The sequence below is a fragment of the Stylophora pistillata genome, chromosome 6, assembly GCF_964205215.1.
Source record: "Stylophora pistillata chromosome 6, jaStyPist1.2, whole genome shotgun sequence".
In the NCBI taxonomy this organism is placed as follows: domain Eukaryota; kingdom Metazoa; phylum Cnidaria; class Anthozoa; order Scleractinia; family Pocilloporidae; genus Stylophora; species Stylophora pistillata.
The window spans coordinates 27,911,390-27,933,690 of record NC_142524.1 but is presented as its reverse complement, the minus strand read 5'-3'; the positions used below and the strand labels follow the sequence as shown (position 1 = coordinate 27,933,690).

General features: G+C 37.5%; 2 protein-coding genes and 1 long non-coding RNA gene across 7 annotated transcripts; 1 reads left to right on the top strand and 2 right to left on the bottom strand.

Moving 5' to 3' along the window:
• Positions 1-702: 702 nt before the first annotated feature.
• LOC148729242 (TNF receptor-associated factor 6-like) lies at positions 703-1,714 on the bottom strand. Its single transcript, XM_088725118.1, has 2 exons — positions 1,218-1,714; positions 703-901 (listed from the first exon to the last, which is right to left on the bottom strand). Exons 1-2 carry the CDS (start codon positions 1,712-1,714, stop codon positions 703-705), a joined length of 696 nt encoding a protein of 231 aa, XP_088581244.1.
• Positions 1,715-10,488: 8,774 nt separating this feature from the next.
• LOC148729241 (FAS-associated factor 2-like) lies at positions 10,489-21,899 on the top strand. Of its 4 annotated transcripts, none has more exons than XM_088724491.1 (17): positions 10,489-10,629; positions 11,977-12,006; positions 12,119-12,163; positions 13,226-13,264; positions 14,054-14,083; positions 14,210-14,254; positions 15,499-15,558; positions 16,293-16,387; positions 16,821-16,912; positions 16,999-17,084; positions 17,324-17,425; positions 18,046-18,118; positions 18,609-18,678; positions 19,563-19,613; positions 20,746-20,805; positions 21,175-21,303; positions 21,867-21,899. In XM_088724491.1, exons 3-14 carry the CDS (start codon positions 12,130-12,132, stop codon positions 19,584-19,586), a joined length of 750 nt encoding a protein of 249 aa, XP_088580617.1. In that variant the 5' UTR covers positions 10,489-10,629; positions 11,977-12,006; positions 12,119-12,129; the 3' UTR covers positions 19,587-19,613; positions 20,746-20,805; positions 21,175-21,303; positions 21,867-21,899. The 4 variants fall into 4 exon arrangements, with proteins under 4 accessions (XP_088580617.1, XP_088580614.1, XP_088580615.1 ...); XM_088724488.1 differs by having other exon boundaries at positions 19,560-19,613; XM_088724489.1 differs by lacking the exon at positions 21,867-21,899 and having other exon boundaries at positions 19,560-19,613; positions 21,187-21,303.
• On the bottom strand, positions 12,164-21,938 carry LOC148729240 (uncharacterized). 2 transcript variants are annotated; one of them, XR_015988482.1, is made up of 3 exons: positions 21,762-21,938; positions 21,444-21,580; positions 12,164-13,402 (listed from the first exon to the last, which is right to left on the bottom strand). It is a non-coding gene; the product is annotated as an uncharacterized LOC148729240 (long non-coding RNA). The 2 variants fall into 2 exon arrangements; XR_015988481.1 differs by lacking the exon at positions 12,164-13,402 and adding an exon at positions 20,036-20,155 and having other exon boundaries at positions 21,762-21,934.
• Between the last annotated feature and the right edge of the window lie 363 nt (positions 21,939-22,301).

Below are 22,301 nucleotides of genomic sequence, written 5' to 3'. Positions count from 1 at the left end.
TCGTGGTAAATCTGTTTCCTAAATTGTTTCTAAATATATTCTGGTCCACTAAAACCCCGTCATATAACCCTAACCCAACCTACTTAAACGAGAATGAAACCATCCTACTCAAGTATATAACTGGTAGCTTATATGAATAGTAAGGGTTCCATTCTCGTCTAAATAACGGCTGCTGACTTCGTCCAGAGGGAGGAAATCCTCCCATCCTAGCGGTGAAGATTGCAGAAGCCATCTGGGGACAGGCGATCGGCGAGCGAAGGCGTCACTTCCTTGGCGAAGAGTTATGCTGGTGATTGAGAAAAAAAGTAGATTTTGTTATTTTTATCGTTGGATTGTATTTCTCGAACAATCGATCTTTTAATTTTACAAAACTTCACAGTAGATAGAATATTAACCTTAAGTTGAGGAACACGGGATCTGAGCCTGCGTTTTCAAAGAAAACCCCCGTGTTCCCGGCAGTGGACATCTTGGGTACTATAATCGCCCTGAAGTGGCCTGCAATTAAAGGACTCTTTATGCCTACCGCCAGGGTCATGGAGTTTGACTGTTCCTCTAACCCAGGGATGCTCCATTGGAAGGTCGCAACTCTTCCCGGCGTCATACGTGGAGTCACCTGAAGGGCAATGGTTGAATCTTCATTAACACCTTAAGTTGTATAAACCATTTTTGTAGCTACTGCCTTTAAGAATTTGTGGCAATCAACTATTTTCTTTTGCTAGTACTTACATCGCTGAGTTGGTTTATACTCCTTTCTGCTAGCAGCAACTGCAGGTGGCTCTCCGTATTTTCTGCCTCGTGTCTGGCACGCTCCTCTCTGCGCATCACATCGTTGCACACCGGGAATGGACAGGCAACGAACGCGCGGGTACATCCGGAGGCAATGTGCCCGTTCAATTGGTCCCTGGAAAAGATAATTTCCTTTTGTTTACCCCATTAGTCGTCATGTATACAACGTTTATATTAAACGAAGAAATATTAACAATTTATGAGAGGGTTTCTTTCGTTTAATAGTCGGAGAGATTGCAGGAGACTTAAAACTGATGGGCAGTCGAATATGTTGTTTTCCTCAGCCCTTTTTATGTTGTTTGATCAGTATTTGTCTCTAATTCTATTTTATTTCTGTTTTATCCAAAGTTGAGCCACGTTGTTCGTTCACGGTTTTTTTTTTTCGGGGTTTTTCAAACATCAGTTTACATTATTAAACTAATCAGACCTACCGAGGTATGGAAACCACGTTGCAATTGAACGGGCACGCTACAGGAGCCTTCCGGCATTCCAACTCCTGGTGTTGGTGATACTGCCGGAAGGGCAGCGTAACTCCGCAGTACCCGCAATCTTGGGGACGCATGTCGCATTCGCCGGCGTGCCTTTCAACCTCTCCGCGAGGGAACGTCTGTATGCAACCTTGGTGGGTGCATCGGACGGGCTCATGGAGGCATTGCTGTTGATGATCAGAGATGTTCTCCAATGGGCCCGTCCAATTACACCCCTCTGCTCTCCTTACACAGTACACTTCCAGTGAATCTACTACCCTGTCGAAAGTGATTATGTCCCTCACGTCCGAGGCTTGGAGGGGTTGCCTTCCGACAGGGCAGTTTCTGTTACCATGCAAATGCATCCACTGCCTTAGACAGCCGCGGCAAAAAAAGTGTCCCTCTTTGCATGCCACTGCTTTACGTATGACGTATTGACTGTACGGGAAAGAGAAGGACATAATTCGTTAAGTATATTTTACAGGGACAATTGCCCTACCCCCCTTTCCAATTAGAGTTAAATGAACTGGGATCAAGGTTCCACATACGTTTTTTTTCTTTTTCCCTACTTTGCAAAAAAAATGAAAACGCTGGGGGAGGGGTAAGAATTCAACAATGATTATAAAATATCAAAGCCACTGATTCATTACTAAATTCCAGAGAGAGAGGGTGTTTACTATACAGTACTCCGGATGTCAAGAAATAGCCAGATCTAAGGGTTTTGTTAATTATTAATTAATTTCTTTAGGGAGAGAGGGGAGATAGGGATCAAAAAATTTGATGACTTGATTTGAGCGTAGGGATTTTTTTTAAGAGGCCGCGCACGGGGTGGGGGCGGGGGGGGGTTTGTACCATTTGCTATCATTTATCGCATTATGTAATTTTATATATGTCTCGACAATCGATTTCTTAGAGGCTAACTTTTTTTCCAGGGATTTTTTTGGGGGGCTTTTCGACTTCATCAAGTTCTTTATGAGTTCATCAAGGGAAGAATTCACGCATAGATAGGAAATTATCTCAACTCAAAACAGATGTTTCTGTTGGTTTACAGTGACAGTGAAAACCACTAATTAAGCACAATAAGCTCACATTGATTTCGCTCGAGTAAGGGGAGCTCTAAGAAATATAGAAAGGAGTCAGGAAAAAAAGTATTTACTGGACACTACACACTTTTATCACACAACTAATTATAAAAATGTTCGTGACTTAAAATATATGTATGAAACAACAAAGCATTGCCCAAAGAAAATGCGTGTTGTTCTTACTAATGACGTATAAAAAGTGAGCTGCACGTCAGATTGTGGCTGACAACATCAGTCTCCTCTACAACACCACAGACTACTGTCGAACTCGGAAACCTAACGTTTCATGTCGACGCTAGGCATTTACTTTCCTGTAAGGTATTTTTTAGTTTCTACAAATATGATTTTTGCATATAACTTACCGCTGGGCTAAATTTAACCGTTACTATTCTTAAGCGCCGGTATGTAAATAATGTGAGCAAATGTCCCGCAAAGTGAGGCATTAGCTCGTGTCTGAAATACAAACTCCTAATCCACGATGTTGGGGAAGGGGGACTTTTGAGAGTGTTTTGTTGAATATAACCCGGGGGGGGGGGTAGCTTTAGGACTTTGTGAGTGGGGATGTGCCGCTGGGACCTTGGAACCCTTTACATACCGGAGCTAGTTCAGCTGAATTTTGCTACCCTATAATACAGTAAATTCCCCCAACCCCCAACCCCCTCCTCCCTTATCCTAGAGTAGCTGTTTTCGCGTCGCAGGTTACATGCTGAGCTTCGAGGCTGAGCACGTACGCTATTATCAAGAACAATAAATTGTGTAATTGTATCCAGTATTAAAACCACCAATTTCCGTCCTCCCGGAATATAACCGGGATTGCCTACAGATTATCAAATATAATCGAAAACCTTCGCCAGGAAAAAAAAAACTTTGCACAATTTGTACTCATCAAAAAATTAAAGTAGTAAAGGCTGATAGATTCTAAAGAAACTGTTTGAGGCTGCGTCGGTGGGAGTAACGAAGGGCTAACGCTCGAAACGTCAGCTTTTGTAATCGTTGCGGTGGCCAGTTTACCATTTCAACTTTGTTGATATATCCAGACAAAAGTAGTACTCCCACTATTGGTGGATTCCCTTTTTTAATATCACATTTTAGCCGCAGAGAAGTAATAAAACAGATAAAACCACTACTCTCATTTTGCAATTCGAGTTGGGTTTATTTAGTTTACTCACCAAATAGGACACAAGTAAGCTGGGTCCCGTTGCAGGACGAAGGAATCGGGATAGTAACCAACTTGAGCCATCCTTACTTTCTTTAAAAAAAACAAAAACAAAAAAAAAAGAACAAATAAAGAGGTAAAAGGAAGGAACAGAATATCCTGAATATTGACTGATTCTCCGCGTTGTTCTCCCTTCCACTTTGTCCCCAGTCTCTCGCGATCACTGGGGGATATTCAGTTAATAGTTAAGGAAAACCTCTACCTTCCCATCACTCCCCGCTCGCGCTCTACTCCTTCAAAGTTAAATTTAAGTATCCCTCTCTCGCGCTTTCCGCTTGTCTCGCTTGCTCTAAGTTTCCCAATTCCCACTCAGCCTTGGGAAAGTCTGAGGAGGAGTCAGGCTTTTGCCGCTCCAATCGCAGTTTGTTTATGTTGTTCATCTCCGGTTGTGCTCTAGGTGGTGATGGATTGTCACCAGATCTGCAACTGCAGGTGATTATTGGTCAGGGTGTACCTACCCCTCCCTCCTTTACAAATATTACAATAGGGCGATATAGGGCCGATAGCGTTCCATGTTATTGATAATCCCACTTGAGAAAATTCTTTCTTCTCGTGACTCCGTTCGTAAGACCAGGGAGTCGCATTTGATAGATAAGACTTTCTATGACTCTTGAATCCCATGGCCTACACCGCCGTGAGGAATTAATGTAATCCATAACCTTTCGAATTTTTCCGTTTCAATTTTTAGGTTCTACGTCATCTCCGCCTTCCCTTTTTTAACAATTTCTATTGCTACATTCTCCATCTATATAATATTGTGATTCCTACATAATTCAGTAACAACTGTAAACCTGATCGAAGAAGGCTGGTATGGCCAGCCCGGTGAGATATTGTTATACGCATTGTTTTCAATTAGCTTTGCTGCAGCAGTAGTCTTTTCACTTCTCGTTCGTGGTTCTATTAATTTTTTGGCTCATTATGTCTCCTTTCTAGAGAGATTGGCACTGTTCGCAACCAACAGGATCTTTGTCCACGGTTTTTGCAGTTAATTTAATCTGTTTCAAAGAAGAGGAAAGGCGAAGATAAGAGGGGGATATAGGTGCGATAACTTTCCATGTTATCTAAAACGTCACAAAAAAGACTTAACTGTGAGCAGGGGTATCGTGCGAAAATGGCGTTTATGGAAGGCATTTTGTTCTTGTGGTGGGAGCCGATAAAACAATCCTGGCTGCGCCCCTAATTTGTTTCATGGCAGCAAAACAACAGAAAATTAGTCTTTATTAACACTATCTTTAGAGAAACGTTATCGAAAACTCCTCTCAAAGCCTTTCTTAGTAAAGTACCAGCAGTAAGAGCAAGGGAACAAGCCAAAGGAGTCCTTATATGTATCATGGGCAAGGTACTGTACGAACCCCTGTTACAAGCCGCATATGTTTTGGTGATGGAGGTGCAGGGGGCCGCGTACGCATTCACGGACAAGAAATGGGAATCGAAACTTTCGAGTTTTAACATGGGAATTAACTAATAAAAAATAACTGATTAAAGAACGTTGGCTGCATTTTCATAGTCCCTAAAGAGGAATGAGTCCGCAAAATTTAAGCCTATTTTTTGGGACAAAAAAGAATGCATTTGAATAGGTTTTACTCCCGTGCAAGAATCTCTTGATCCTACTATAAAGACTATTTCTTCTTTTTTTTAATAGAGATATTAAAAACCGAAATTTTTTCAATATTATCTTATGGCATGAAATGTAAAAAAAGGCCAGTAGAGGATAAATTTTCTTGCAACATGCATCTACTGGCATAGAACTAAATGTTTTTTCCTAGCTATACTAGTCTACTATATATACCTGGTGTTTTTAAGACCGGGCTACTGAAAAATGTTAGTTTCTCAAACTGGTTGGTACTTTCATGCCCCCTTTTACGGGAAAAGTTAAATCCCATCTCAAAAGGAAATTCTTGAATACACGAGCTTCCGTTTGTTAACTTGGAAGTTAACAAGAGTGAAGCTTTCCATGTAAGTCTGAAAAATATTTAATGTTAGCATGGCCGATTGCAAAGGCATTTCTCCAACTTTTCAATGCAACGCAACTGGCCTCTCAAAACTAATCCAAACCAACATTACTCAACAAAGGCAACTATTTAGCTGCTTGCTGTCTTGGAACATCATCAACGGCCTGAGTGCGTTATTGATGCCAAGGAAATCAGGGAGTGCAAACAAACTGCATAAAAGTGCGAAAATACAGCACATTTGGAAACAATCCCACCCCCTGGAATTTAACCAGCCAACCACAAATGCATACAGTTTGGGCAACAACATGACACTCAGCTTTAGGGAAGCCCCCCTTACAAAAAAGTTAGCTGGTCCAACGTGGGCAACAGGCCGCCTCCCTAGTAGTATTAGTAGTAGTTCTTTATTTAAAGTCGGTAAAAATCTTCAGTAATTACAATAGTATTCTAATTAAAATAACACTATATCGTAAGAATGACGTTAAAACTACTATTATAATATTGTTTTAGAAGATTGCCGAGTGAGAATCCTGATTCTAAAGGGCGATTGATTTCCTTTCTTGAACTCACCCTTTCCCCATTGTGAGTTTTTTTCTGGAGTTTTCATTGATTTCTTTCAATTCCAGGAAGTTATTTGGAGTCCATGATTGACAGCCGAGGGTGGTTACTGGTAATGCATCAATCAATTCCACCTGCGCCCAGTCCCCTCCCCCCCGTCCCCGTGCTAAACCCTGGAATTTTTTTCTCGTGGATGGCAAATTCCCAGGGGTATGAGCACTTAAGCTATCAATTGGTGGATTTAACCGATACATAACGAATTAAGATACGGATTCTTATATTTACACTAAAAGCATCCCTGTTTTAAGGAAATTATGATTTGAAAAACTGCCTGTAATATAAATATAAAGTTCAATAAAGCAATTTGGAAGTTAGTCTGAATCAAGAGCATCATTGAATCTCTCACACATTTCGCACTTATTCTTTTTTTTATTTCTCCCTCTCTATGGATTGAGTTTTAGATGATCACAATGTTATGAAAAAATCTAAGAGGTCAACACTGTCCCCGGCCCAAAATTAAAATATTAAAGCTATACAAATCTCCTAAATTTGTAACATATGACATAACTAAACATTTGCAAACAACAGAACATGTGGTGGGAGGGTCAGATAGAAACTAGGGGAAAATCTAAAGAGTTTTACGTCAATTCTATGCACCAGGGTCTCATTGTGATTCTCTTCTTTTTGTTTTTTTGCTAACAAATCCAATCACGAGCTATCCTTGGGCTAAAAAAAATCTTGATTCCCGCTGAATCTTTATCTAATGTCAGGGGCACCAAACGAGAATATATTTCCAAAACCACTTAAACATAGCGTTGTTGAATGTATTGTTGTATTTGAACGGTATATATAGGCATATTTTAACCCCTAAAATTGTTTTATCTGTTTCGATATCCGAGCTGAAAGTCTAGTGATCCGAAAATCGTTAGGGATCAAAACTTGTCTTTTCGAAAAATTCAGCCAAACAAAAGGGCTCCCGCTAATTGTAACGTAAAAATCTTTTAAAAGTGGGAAGTTATAACATGTTTTAGATGTTTGCAAATCCTGGGAGAGGCAGGCATCAGCATTAAATGTTACAAAAACAAAAAATTCTAGATCCCAAATCTTCTTCCGAATAGATATTTTCCCTAATAATGACGTTGTGTGCCCCTATAATGTAATGAGAGAAGGTTAAGGGGGAGGGCTGGACTTCAGAGGGGAGGCGCGCATCTAGGATATACTGATCAAGTTCCTAAACGAGCGCCGAAGGCGCAAACTTTTAGTGGAGTAGATGGGGACATGCTCGCCCGAAAAACGTTTTGCATTTTAAATCCCAGACAGGATATTGACAAGAGTTCAACTTGATAGGCTCGTGACTTATTTCTTTTTGTTTTTTCATTCAAGTTTATTGATATATGAAAATCTGACCGATTTTCGTAAAAAAGATGAAATTCAAAGCGAGGGGAATCCCCGCACGCGAGTTCTGCTTGTGCACCTTCAGACATAAAGGTGATTACTTAAGGAATATCAGCACAGAACTCCTGTATGTGCCTGCAGCTCTTACCTGAGCGGATTACGTTAAGGAAAGTACGTTCTCAATTACGGTGCAGCTGATTACCCTGCCGTGTGGTTTTCTCGATTTCTTTGAGGCCCACGTATTTCTCTTTGTTTTTCCACGTACATATGTATTTCGTGGGTTCTGAAGGGGGGTGGTTAGCGAAACTTCTACTCCCCCCTGGATTTTCCCAGACTATGCCTCGGAAGAAAGAGGAAAACAGATTAGTACTTTTCCCCCAAATTACGTAGTCCTTAGGGTAGTAGTGCAATATTCATTTCTCGGTTTGTCCTTAAAACAGTTCATTAAATTCGAATTCTTCTGGCAGTTCTCCACCTACAACGTTGAAACTCTCGGGAAAACTCTGGGTACACGCTTCCAACATTCATTGGTTAGGGTGAGGGGAGGGGAGAGGAGGGGCTGGACTTGAATAAAGAGGAAAACGTCCCTAAAAAAAAGCGTCCTCCAAGACTCTTGTCCATAATTGTAGGCCGGGTCTTTGATAGGTATAAAAACTGCTGGTAGAAGAAAACTGAAATTTAAATCACTGGCGTTTCTACGACAACTACCTACTGTCTACAGGGAAAGGGAAATCGAAAAAAGTATGCGGTTGACGGGAGCAAAAAGAAAATAGCCTAAAGTAAGGAAAACAGACAAAAAACATACGAAGATTTGAACGAAAATTGAATGTACTTCTATTGATAAATCAGAAAGCAAAATAACATACCGAAAACGTAGTCTAAACATTTGTTATTTCCCGACCAGTGCCGGGGAAAAACATTTTAATTTATTTTTTTGCTATAACTGCAGCAAGGATTTCCTTCGGTTGAATAACTCTTTAGGATTGCTTAAATCGAGCGGGATGAAAACTGCACAAAGGATTTATATAAAGAGCTAATTACGCATGCTAATCTTAAGGTAAAACAAGGCGATTTGCGTAAGAAGTATAGCCGCGGCCTGCATGATTTGCTCTGCTAACGGTTTTCCTCGTTGACTTGGTTGATTCTCCATTCTTATTTTTTGTCGGAATAATAAAATTCACTTTTCCCTAGCTAATGCTAATGATAACGCAAGTTTTACAGGTATAATGGTTTTAAAATCACGGTTTTCGCTCGGTCACAACCGGAAAACAAACATGTGAATAAAGGCAGCCACCGATTCCGCCCTTAGCGAACAAGATCGCGCGAATTACCGCAAGGCAATAAGATTGCAGGATTTGGAGAATTCCGCCCGCTTGAAAGCTTCGGGAAGGTTAAAGGGAGCGTTATGTTTTTTGGTACAAAACATCGGCCTCCACTAGTACATGAAACCACGAAACTATGTCTGCCATGTCGGACGCCAGTACAACTCAGTCAAGCGCTTAAACGTTTCAACATGCATGATTACACAGGGATAGGAAAACAGAAATTATTTCCAGTTAGCGGGAGGCTAGGAGTCAACTGCAGTTTGCATTCATTGAATAAAACTGCACAATGGTCAAATTAAAGATATACGTGATGTTTCTTGGTGTTGCAGAAACCACTTTCTTGGCGTGCAGTTTTCAATCTTTTGTATTACGTCAATATCGCACCCGTCACCTAAATGAACGCTAAAAAATGGGTAATAGTTATATTTAGAATCTGTCAGTTCAATTTTTTTTTGGTTTCTTTGTTTGAAGATTTTTTAGCAAAACAAGGTGTTTTGAGTTTTGGTTTTTCTTTAGCCCTGTGTAGTATATATAAATTATTATGTCTTATTTTCTTCTTCAATATAAGCAATGTTCTCTTTTTAGTATCCTTTGAATTCTCCGCTCCAAAAAATGTGCGAGAATGTACCGCCTGGTCTCAAGTTTCAACCGTGAATGAATGGAGGTCCTATCTTCTAACTTCTGTTCCATCTGTTCTTTGTGTTTTATACTCTATCTGTTACTCTCTATCTGTTGCTATGTTCACTGCTATTTGAGACTTTATTCAACTCTCTGCTGCCGATTATTTGAACATGACGGTATCCAACAAGAAAGCTCTTGCTACTTTCGACACCTTACATAAATGAATTTAATTAATCCTTTAGTTAATTATTATTGTCAGGTACTTAATATCCAATGTGTGAAATAAAGATTTGAATTGACTTGTATCTAGCGCTACCCTAGCGCTTAGCTCACGCCTCACTCGAACGGAAAAGAAATATTTGCGAAGGTATAATATAGACTCGCAGTGATACATTCAACTATTTTATTAATTCGCCTCTATCGATATACTACACATAATGAGTAACATTGTACGCGATTTTACAGTTGGTTTGCTAGCTTTGATAGAAGAAATTAACCGTCTTCTACCGGTTCGTGCGGATCTAGAACATCTTGTGACAATTACAGTACGTCTTGAAGAAGCGGTTGACCGGTTGCGCTGGCTGATGTCTGCGATCAACGAAGACGACCTCGGAGACGTGGCTTCCAACTTCAGAGGCCAACTTGAAAACATCCAGAGAAGCTTGGAGCCTCTACAATTGAGGCTTTTCGAGAAGAAAAGGTCACTCGAATCTGAGACCTATCAATGCCAGAGAGCGGAGCAGGGAAATGTCGGGAGACCGAGGTATATCATATCTCGACAGCAAATTTTGTATTTGCGAGAATTTTCTTTCAAGTGGACGGAGATCGCGGGTATACTTGGAATATCTATTAGCACCCTGAACCGGCATCGAGCATCGCTTGGACTCGGTAGTGAGCCAAGATTTACGGCCATTACAGACGAAGATCTGGATACATTGGTGCGGGAAATAGTCGGACGATCACCATTCAGTGGAATTCGCATTGTTCAAGGGGAGATGGAAGATAAGGGGTGCATGTCCAGACGCAGCGTGTAAGAGCGGCCCTTCATCGCGTCGATGGCCTAAACGTACGTACGAGGCTAAGCCATGTTGTACGTGGAAGGGCCAGAGCTGCGATCCGCGAAGCACAGCGAGAGGCTCGCGTCGCATTCAGGGCCGGGATGACGTCCCAAGAAGTAAGAACGACCATCCTCTACGCCTTTCAGGCCCAAGGTTACCTGAGAACAGTAACGTAAGTAAAGTCAGTCACTAAACTAATCCTAAAATCTTTATATTCGAGACCACTCACTCTCCATAACCCGGGCACAAATTATACGGAAATCACGCTATAGTACATTAGGGGATAATTCTCAGAATTCATCGCTTATGTACCCATTTCATTGCCTTCAGATCTTAAAACTAAAATTGATCACGCTAATTAGGATCTCATGTTTTTGCTAATACGTGACATATACTTATGCTATTTTCGTGAAAAGTGACAGCCGCGAGTCAAACAGGGCGCCCAATCTAAGCTAAAATTATTGACTTGTAATTTTTATTGCCAGACCGACTTGGATTCAGTTGTTTTTTAGTTGTAAAAGAATTACTGTGCAATCTGGGTTCACTATCGCAAGAGTTCGGACTGTTAAAATTTGACCGGCCAAAAACGGGTAGTGACCGAGCAAAAGCATGTTTGACCGGACAACGTGACCGGCGACTGCCCGTTAGTTATTTGCAGCCTTTTCCCCCCACCTAGAAAAGTCCAGAGTCCAGTCTATCTTTTCCAGCTGGTCCTAAAACAGTAAATAGCCATGCCATAGATATTCCGACTTCTCCAACTTCTGTGTCGATACTTTGGTAACAAGGTGAATAGTGACATCAATATGCTCCATCTTGAAATTCAGTTTATAGTTTATATGGAAACCAATTCTATGCAACATACACTGTAGAAATGAAAATGAAAACAAAGGCTGTTGTCACTTAATCCTAAACTACAGCACTTATAAGTACTTAATCAATCAAAGCAACATTATGTACCTAACTTTATGTATAAAAACATCAATACTGTAATTGATTTTACCAAATAGAAGATTTCTTTTAGTGTGACAACCATGGATTACACTACATGCAATGATAGTGTAAATCTCATGTTAAGTTACCATTATATTGTACTACTTCTGAGAGCAAAAACAATATTACTTTATCCTTGTTAAAAATAATTATATGATGATAGGATAAGTTGAAAATGGCAAAGCATGCAGGCACAAAACTTTATGGCACACTTGTGAAAAATGCTGGTCAACCGAGGCAAGCAGGCAACTCTTAGGCTATGTAAATGTTCTGCTTACATATATGGTGGCAGAAAGTGAAAGAAAGAAAGAAAACTATCTGGCATGGTAAAGACATGGTGTGTCATAAGCCATTTGTGTTAATATTTTATGTTAAAAATTTCAAATCAGATATCCCTTTATGTACCTTTAAACCTTTGACCTTATTAATTTTTGTCTTTCCAGTGAAACTTCCTTTACAAGTCCAATACTTTATAGTTTGTTAAAATAGGACGCCTAATCAATGATTATAAATATTTTCTTATACTCAGACAACAGCCACTCTCAAATTGCTATTCAAGGTAAATTCAAGCTATTGGCAAAGTTCTTTATACACTGTTAAGTCCATTTTTGATTTTGCCAGCCAATCAAAACAATATTTGTTTAAAATCTTCATTTTATTTTTCTCTTCAGTACCAGATGACATGGTGACCTTGCCTACCTTGATAACTGTCACTGGTAAGTTAGCAAGGTGGCTCATATTAATCCTACATAATTAATGCAATTACTACATAGTACTATAATTGGAAAAGTCATCAATGATCATGGATTACAAAAAGAAATGGAGTTGAAAGGAGCCCAGTTTTCTAGCCCAGATGCCCCTGATGAAATAAGTAAGGGTGGCTAATCAGCAGTCGCCTGTGATTGGTCACAAATTTCTGTCTTTGTGCCTTAGGAAGGCCAGTTTAGGATGTGTTATAATGAACATGTTTGAAGTGGACATTGTATGTTTTGTGCATAATGAAAGAGGAGGATTATGGCTATGTTTCAAGAACAAATGGCAATTATTCATTTTTCTTCACCACTACAATAAAAAGTCAACTTCACCTTTAAAATATAAATATTATTTAAAATATCTTGGCATACTTAAACTGTATTTACAAGAATGTTAATTGGAATCTAATTGCTCTAAAGATTAGCAAGACCATTGGTGTGATAGCTGAATTGAGACACTTCTGTTATTTACTCCTTTCTCATTATTGTCAATTCATATCAGTCTATTATTTTCCATTACCTCACCTATGGAATTAGCTGGTGGGGTCAAGCATCACAGTCAACTTGGGATAAGCTTCTTCTCCTTCAGAAGCGGGTTATATATTCGATAAACTTTCAAAGTGTGAATATATGCTATTCCTCTTTTGTTAATCTTAATATTCTGCCTGTTAATTAACTTTGTCGAATCTGTTTTTTGTTTAGTGTATGATGTTCAAAACAAGCTAGCTCCTCTTTTTATTCAATTAAATCTAGTTACCCATGTCTCAGATATACATGCCTACAACACCTGATCAGCAACTACCAACAAATTTTATGCCATTTCTTCTCGTCTTGAACAACTAAAGAATTCATTTTCCCACCTCAACGTGCAGCTATGGAATGCTTTACCTCAAAATACTGGAAAATCTGCCAGTATCAGTTTGCATTGTACTGGTTATTATCACCAGCTATCCTCAAAGCTCATTGCACTTACATGAAAAGGACAAGATCCTCATATTTGCTTACAACCATGACTATTTTATCTAGGCTCTCCTACATCACTGGCCTCAAACTCTAGTCATGAAGGTAAGCTTATTGACTGTTCGATCCAGGCTCCAACTTCTGTGTCGATACTTTGGTAACAAGGTGAATAGTGACATCAATATGCTCCATCTTGAAATTCAGTTTATAGTTTATATGGAAACCAATTCTATGCAACATACACTGTAGAAATGAAAATGAAAACAAAGGCTATTGTCACTTAATCCTAAACTGCAGCACTTATAAGTACTTAATCAATCAAAGCAACATTATGTACCTAACTTTATGTATAAAAACATCAATACTGTACTTGATTTTACCAAATAGGATATTTCTTTTAGTGTGACAACCATGGATTACACTACATGCAATGATAGTGTAAAATCTCAAGTTAAGTTACCATTATATTGTACTACTTCTGAGAGCAAAACCAATATTACTTTATCCTTGATAAAAATATATGATGATAGGATAAGTTGAAAATGGCAAAGCATGCAGGCACAAAACTTTATAGCACACTTGTGAAAAATGCTGGTCAACCGAGGCAAGCAGGTAACTCTTAGGCTATGTAAATGTTCTGCTTACATATATGGTGGCAGAAAGTGAAAGAAAGAAAGAAAACTATCTGGCATGGTAAAGACATGGTGTGCCATAAGCCATTTGTGTTAATATTTTGTTAGAAATTTCAAATCAGATATTCCTTTATGTACCTTTAAACCTTTGACCTTATTAATTTTTGTCTTTTCAGTGAAACTTCCTTTACAAGTTCAATACTTTATAGTTTGTTAAAATAGGATGGCTAATCAATGATTATAAATATTTTCTCATACTCAGACAACAGCCACTCTCAAATTGCTATTCAAGGTAAATTCAAGCTATTGGCAAAGTTCTTTATACACTGTTAAGTCCATTTTTGATTTGCCATTTTTGATTTTGCCAGCCAATCAAAACAATAATTGTTTAAAATCTTCGTTTTATTTTTCTCTTCAGTACCAGACGACATGGTGACCTTGCCTACCTCGATAACTGTCACTGGTAAGTTAACAAGGTGGCTCATATTAATCCTACATAATTAATGCAATTACTACATAGTACTATAATTGGAAAAAGTCATCAATGATCATGGATTACAAAAGGGAATGGAGTTGAAAGGAGCCCAGTTTTCTAGCCCAGATGCCCCTGATGAAATAAGTAAGGGTGGCTAATCAGCAGTCGCCTGTGATTGGTCACAAATTTCAGTCTTTGTGCCTTAGGAAGGCCAGTTTAGGATGTGTTCTAATGAACATGTTTGAAGTGGACATTGTATGTTTTGTGCATAATAAAAGAGGAGGATTATGGCTATGTTTCAAGAACAAATGGCAATTATTCATTTTTCTTCACCACTACAATAAAAAGTCAACTTCACCTTTAAAACATAAATATTATTTAAAATATCTTGGCATGCTTAAACTGTATTTACAAGAATGTTAATTGGAATCTATTTGTAATTGCTCTAAAGATTAGCAAGACCATTGGTGCGATAGCTGAACTGAGACACTTCTGTTATTTACTCCTTTCTCATTATTGTCAATTCATATCAGTCTATTATTTTCCATTACCTCACCTATGGAATTAGCTGGTGGGGTCAAGCATCACAGTCAACTTGGGATAAGCTTCTTCTCCTTCAGAAGTGGGTTATATATTCGATAAACTTTCAAAGTGTGAATATATGCTATTCCTCTTTTGTTAATCTTAATATTCTGCCTGTTAATTAACTTTGTCGAATCTGTTTTTTGTTTAGTGTATGATGTTCAAAACAAGCTAGCTCCTCCTTTTATTCAATTAAATCTAGTTACCCATGTCTCAGATATACATGCCTACACCACCTGATCAGCAACTACCAACAAATTTTATGCCATTTCTTCTCGTCTTGAACAACTAAAGAATTCATTTTCCCACCTCAACGTGCAGCTATGGAATGCTTTACCTCAAAATACTGGAAAATCTGCCAGTATCAACTTATTAATATTTTCAAACAAGAGAATTTGTACCTTACCCCATTGTCAATTCTTGAAATAATTATCAACTATTTCAATTTACTATTTCTTGTAATCTGAACTGCTGCTAATTTGAAATCCTTGTAAGTAAATATGTTTAGCACTAAACAACCCTACTAATAAGCCTAACTTAACTATACCTACCCACCTCAACTAGTTTTTAATTATTTGTGAGTAGGTACTACTCAAATCATAACTATCTGTTACTTAACAGAGTTGTTGTTTGCCATTTGTTACTATAAGGTAACGAGGTAGGGGTTGTTCACCCTACACTAACACAACCTTCAAGCCAGACCTTAGCTGGTAAGTACAGCTACACAATTTTCACAACAGTGCCAAGTCTTAGATTAGCATTCCAATAATCTATAGTCCTCCACTATATGACTCTCTGTTAAGCAATTTTCTCAGTAAACTAAACTCCAGACATGGTCCCTCTGTTGAATTTTCACCTCTACAAAAGTACCAATCAGTTTAACTTACACATGGATAAACAAAATGAATCTGCTGTCGTTGAACAGTCCATAAAACCCATAAAACTACTTTATTTAAAGTAACTGGTGAAATACACTGTACATGGCATGACATGCAATCCTTTGTTGGATGAAATAGTTATTGTTTTGCAGTATTCATGGTGGGCCTAATGATTAGTAATGAGAAGTGATTGATTGAAATGACATTGAATGCAATAATTTCGTCAATTAATTAAAGGAATTTTTTTTTTGAAAAATAATTCAATGAGAAGCAAATCAACAGTGAATATATCAATTTAATTTATATTTTTGAAATCTATATTGATTGCTGTCTAATTGCAACCTCTTTAACAAAGAACCAAGTTTTCTCAGAAAAATCCATTTTTCAGGATTAAGCAATCAAATAGGTCAATGTAAAAACAGGTGAAAAAGTTAGGGTTAGGGTATCTTTTAGGGTTAGGGTTAAGTAATCACCTGGCTATTTCTTAAAGGATTCATGATCACTTAATATAAATAAAAGGAAATAGTCTGACTATCTATTTTTCATTTAATAACATTTATTTATAGCTTTCTCTTGTGTGCAGCCAGAGATGTTTTTGGCCTGGATAAACGAAGTTTTTGGATGGCAACGTCCAAATATTTTGACCACACCATATCAACTGGTAATTAGGCCTATTGTAGTGAATTTAAAATATTGCACTCTAATTTAAGTAAAGATCATGGTGGTAGAAGATAGCCCTTTCATCAGCCAATTAATATTATAGAGCCAAAGATACACGTGTGTACACCTGCTTCCCTTCTCAATAACATAATTGCAATATTATGATCAGATTAAATTGCAGCCGAGGTCAGCTTTCCTGACTTCAGAAGGTGAAATGGGATTGGCTAAGCTTGAGAAAGAGATGTTGTCTTCAGTTGAGCAGGTATTTGAGGGGAGACATGCAAGATGAGATTCCCTAAAAATGCCTGCATGGGAGGCTACTGGTAAAATGCCTCCTTCACAAAGGATCTTTCTCAAATTACATCAGTGATTCTTTGCCAGTTTGCATTAAACCAAATCAGTCACACAAGTACACGCATGCTACTTTTGGATAGGTTGTTAAACAAGCTGCAAAGGAGATGGTGGCCTTAGTTCTGTATTTTGCAGAAAATTCAGCACCAGATATCCATAATGACGATTTCTGCAGGTATGTTCATGCACACGAAACTTATTTATGAGTGATTTTTAATTTTCCCAGATAGGACAAACACTGAAAACTGCCTTTGTTTTCAGAAATATCCTGACTGACCCTGATGTGGTGCGTTCATGTAGCAACATCTTCTTCTGGGCAATAGGCAATTGCCCAGAAAGTCTAGAAAGTAAGTCTTATGATGAGAGAACTACAATATTATTGTGGAAAATGCTTAAAGATAGAAAAGAAAATCATTATTAAACAAACATGGTTAGTGTTGAGAACGTGAGTTGACCGCAGTACTTTACTACAAAGAATGGCAATAGTTTAGGTAGTGCTTTTAAAACCCAATAGCATCAAAAGTGATTATTGTATACATTAGGTTAAAAATGCATTTCCATTTCTTTGTTTTTCTTGTGTAAACAGTACAAAGAGCACTTCTTCAAGGAAATCAGAGTTTGCCACTCCTTGTTGCCGTAACTCACGATGCTTTCGGGAGGCAAATGCCTCCACACACCTTACCTGGTTGTGAGTGCCAACTCACTAATTTCATCACTCTTTGTTCATTGTATGAATATTAAGATAACATTTCACTGATTTTTTTCTTGTTATTAGTTACCAATTATTACTTTTTTTGAGTAATTTTCAGTGTGGACTCTTGTTCTTGATCAATTATTAAATAAATCTATTCAGGGTTCACTGGGTTAATGCTAACATACACAAGAAAGAAAAGACTATTATAATTAATAATATTGTTGCTCATTCTGATATGGACAGCAAGACTATTGAGTTGCTGTGAAGCAAAATAATCCTGAAATTACCCAGTAGAGAGACTAATCAACAACAGTATCAGAATGCAACAGACATGACTGCTTGCTAGTGTTTAATTATTGTAAACTGCAGATTATCACACCCGGGCTTTTACACAAGGGGTTTTTGGTCGGGAGGAGGTTGTGTCTGGATTGTAAGGACTGGTTTGTAGATGTCTTCCCCAAATTTCAAACTTTAAAAAAGTTTTTAAACAAACATTGATTGAATTGCAAGTGCCGATTCATAGTTTTTTTTCAATATTATGTTAATGTATTAATTGCCTTTCAAAAATCTCTCCTTCATAATTTTAATTGCTTTTAATATTTTTTTTATTTCAGTAACTGATCCACAAGAAGTAGTTAGCTTTATTTGTCGTGCAGTGAGTGCACAAAATACACAACTGCAAGCAAGGTACAGCACATATTATACTATTAAATTCAAAATTTAATTCATGGACATGTTCACAAAGGAGGAATCAAATGTTAAGAATATGAGTTATATCCTTGATTCAGTTTAATGTTAATGTTCAATCGTAACCTGCAAACCAGTGCATTAAAGCTGGAGTCAATTAGTACACATTAACAGACAAACATGGCAGATTGTTCACACATTTTCTTGACATCTTTTATTCTGTTTTGCAATAACTTCCCTCACAGTGAAAGGCTTACCAGTGTGTAATTTTAGTTGTCAGGCTTGTTTTTGCCAGATACTTTGAAATTATTATTTGCGACTGAATTTCTGTGCCTTGGTAATGTTAACATTCAGATCTGTAGTTACAAGATCGATTCGATCTTTTGCTGCTTTTGAGGTAGGAGTTCAATACCCAGCGGGTAAAAGTTTATAAATTTTTTAATGTTAAGTCTACAACCAAACTTGAATTATATAAAATTGTTTTTGTTAGGAGAGATAGAAACTTAAGAGAACAACAAGACAGGGAATACCAAGAAAGTCTGGCTTGCGACCAGGAAAGGGTAAGATGGCAATAAAACAAAAGCATTTATCATAAGATATGTAATGAAATTAAAAGATGATTCCAGGCTTCAGAGGTTGTACATTGCTGCATTAAAGCAATTTATAACCTCTGAAGCCTGGAATGATCTTTTAATTCATTATCTTATGAAAATTATTCATTAAACCAAGGAGTTTTTTATGTAGAGGTTCCTTAAGTCAAGGTTCCACTGTATATTACATTATACATACATACATATAAATAAATAAATATATATATATATACACAATATATACATATATATTGTGTATATAAGTAGAAGCTTGTAAGGGATCCCACAAACAATGCTGATCAGTCTCAAACGCGCTGCCTGGAGGATCACTGAAGTGATCGTGGGCTCTTGAAATAATGAAGATAAGAGCAGAAATGTAATGGTCAAGAGGCCAACTCCAATGTAGCTTTGTTGGTTTAATAGCCCGACGTTTCGCTGTTATCTATTCTATTTTTATATTATTACGTCATGACATGTTTACTGTTGACACGAATTTTAAATTTGAATATTGCTCATGTCATTAGTATGCTCCTGAAGAAGACCGAGACGGTCGAAATGTCGAGCTATTAAACCAACAAAGCTACATTGGAGTTGGCCTCTTGACCATTACATTTCTGCTCTTATATATATATATATATATATATACACAATATATACATATATACACAATACCAAACATAAAAAAGCAAGTCTTCTAATTTGCTTTTGCAAATATCACCACAATCAGTAAAAAAAAAATCTTTAGATTATTTCATATAAAAAAGGCCATGGATACAGTTTCATTGATTGTTTAACAATTAAAAAGATAATAATAACATTACTTCTAAAATGAAAGGCATTCACTTTATCAGCAGAGACAGAGGGAAGACGAGAGGTAGAGAGAAGAGGAAAGGAAACAAAGACAGGTACTGTTTGTAACATCATAATACTTCTATTAATTAATGACAAATGAGAGCTTCACGAATCGCCTTAGGCCAAAGAAAATAGATGCCATATGAGGATAGGTGTAAAATTCTTAAATTGAAATCTTTACAATGCAGGAGAAAATTCTGATCTCCAATGGAGTGATTTAAAGACCAGCTCCAACCATCAATATAAGACACAGACTGAACTTGCCAAATTAAACTATTATAATCATTCCTTCTTTGTTAAGACAATCAAGTCTTAGAATGATCTTTCAAGTTTTCAGCCGCCACAACATTCCAAACATCAACAAGTTTAAACAAAGAGTGAAAAAATCACACGGACCTCCAAGACTTTGTTAAAGATGTCTCTGCAATTTTTATATATTTCAATTGACTTGCGTGTATATAACACGTCATGCACATTTTTATTGCTATTTTTATTTACTTTTTTTTATGTTCCTTTCTAAAATCCTTAATATAGGGTTGACCTCCAAGTTTCCTTTTTTTGAATATAACTGCTCTGTGCAACATTGCTTGATATACTGCAGAAATAAAGTATTGTATTATTGTCCTTAGAATCAATCCATATTAAAGTAGAGTAATCAATAATAAGAATAACAGCTAAATAACCATTTGCATGGTTCCGTTAACTTGTCAGTTTAATTAAATTGCATATTACAAAATAACTGAGATGGTACACGCGTTCTGATTGGTTAAAAACCTATGGTTTATTGTGCTGGTAAACTCATAGTTTGAGTTAAAGAGCTGGGCTACCCTGTGTAAATAATGTAATTTTTTTATTGTTTTACACTACAAAAGCAATAGAGCACCACTCAAAAAGCTTGTAAACCACTTGCCCAGATGCTTCTCTCGTGTTCTCCCAACATTCTGTGTGGGTTAATTATCATGCCAGTAAACCCATAGAAAGTGTGGTCTGTGGTCAATAATTTTGATCTTCAGGAGCCATCATTAAAAATCAATAGGAAAGCAGAAAATTTTCCTGTCATTGTGTGGAAACTGCTGGTAAAATTGAAATCTTAACTTTTTATGTTACCACTATCTTTATTTAATATATATCAGTAAGCAGCATTGCATTATAGTCTAGCAACATGTTGTCTTTAACTGTATTTAGCGTGAGCATCTTATACAAGAAGAGAGAATTAGAGTGGAAGCAGAATGCCGAAATGCAGAGGTAAAAAAATATCCAAGGAAAGGATGTCTCCCCCTTCCCTTGGCTGTTCAAGATTTTCAGATAGTAGGGATTTTAGACAAACATATGCATTTCCACTCTGGGATGAATGACATTTTGGCTACTAAAAGCTTGTTAATAATATCATGCTCATGTCTGTTTAAGTGTTATGCTTCCTCTGATGCTCATGCTTGTGGGAAAGGCTTTAGAGGAAACTCTGTCAACTACTAGAAATGCAATACATGTAGTTTTTAAGTTGTTCTTTCACCTTAACAGAGAGCTGATTTTGATAAACAGCAATAGAATAATGCCTGATGCCAGGGAAATGTCAATTATCACCAGTAAAAGTTAAAACGCACTCTCATCTTGTAGGCAATACGCGAGGCAAGAGCAGGGCTACCTCATGAACCTCTTGAGAGTGAAAACACCATAACCCTGAGAATCCGTGGCCCAACAGGAAATTCTATCCAGAGGACCTTTTTTGACTATGACACCACACAGGTAAAACTGCTTATCACCCAGTCAATGAGAGAATATTTGCAGGCTTTTTCGATCATGTGTCAGTCAATACTCTAATCTAGATACCTTGAGTTGAAGGTTAACTGGTGTAAAGCATTAGGGATGGTTTGCAAACGAATTACCTGCAGTTGCTATCCATGGTAATACGCGAAGTTAATTTAATGGTTCAAATTCTTGAGGTTCTCCAATGTAGGTGGCCGCTGTGTTTCTTTGCTTCTTTTGAACTCCAGGACTAGCACGGAAGATAGCGTAATTGACACTAAACAGGGACAAAGTTTGTGGAAAGAAAGAAGTCAATTTCCCAAAGGGCTAATGAATAAATTACCACCTTATATAAACAGATGAAAAATTATAAACTATCTTGATAATATTAGCGTTTTACCCGATTAAAAGAAGCCCTTGGTGACAGATTCATCGTTAACTGTTCTTGTATTACTTACCTTGAGTGAATACTGTCCTAAAGCTTGAAAATGGGATGAGATAGTACTTAGTAGCCTGGCAAGTGCTTCACTGACGTCATCTTTTTTTTTTTTTTAATGATTCAGGTGCTTTTCAGGACGGCGTTTGCATTGCTGTCTCTACCAAGCCAAGACTTTGTGTTTCATAGACACCAAGGGCCATCGATACTGAACGATGGTTCCTCTTTGTCTGAAATTTCCTTAAAAAGTCATACTGTTCTAGTTATAGAGATGCACGACGAATCTGATCCATAGCCAGATTTATCGGTTTTCTTCGTGGAGTCTTCTCTGAACCAGTTTCCGTTGTCGTAATCATAGTGCAAGATTTATAAATCATACTTTTTCAAAACATTGTCATATTTTCATTTGTAAGATCTGCCATAGCAAAATCTGGTGCAAAGGATTGTGAAAAGCTAGCTTTTTCTTTTTCTTTTTTTATTTCCTAGGCTTTTTTCATTCATATTCGATGAAGGAAACGTTTTATCTGACTAAACCGATACTAGAATATATGGGCTAAAACAT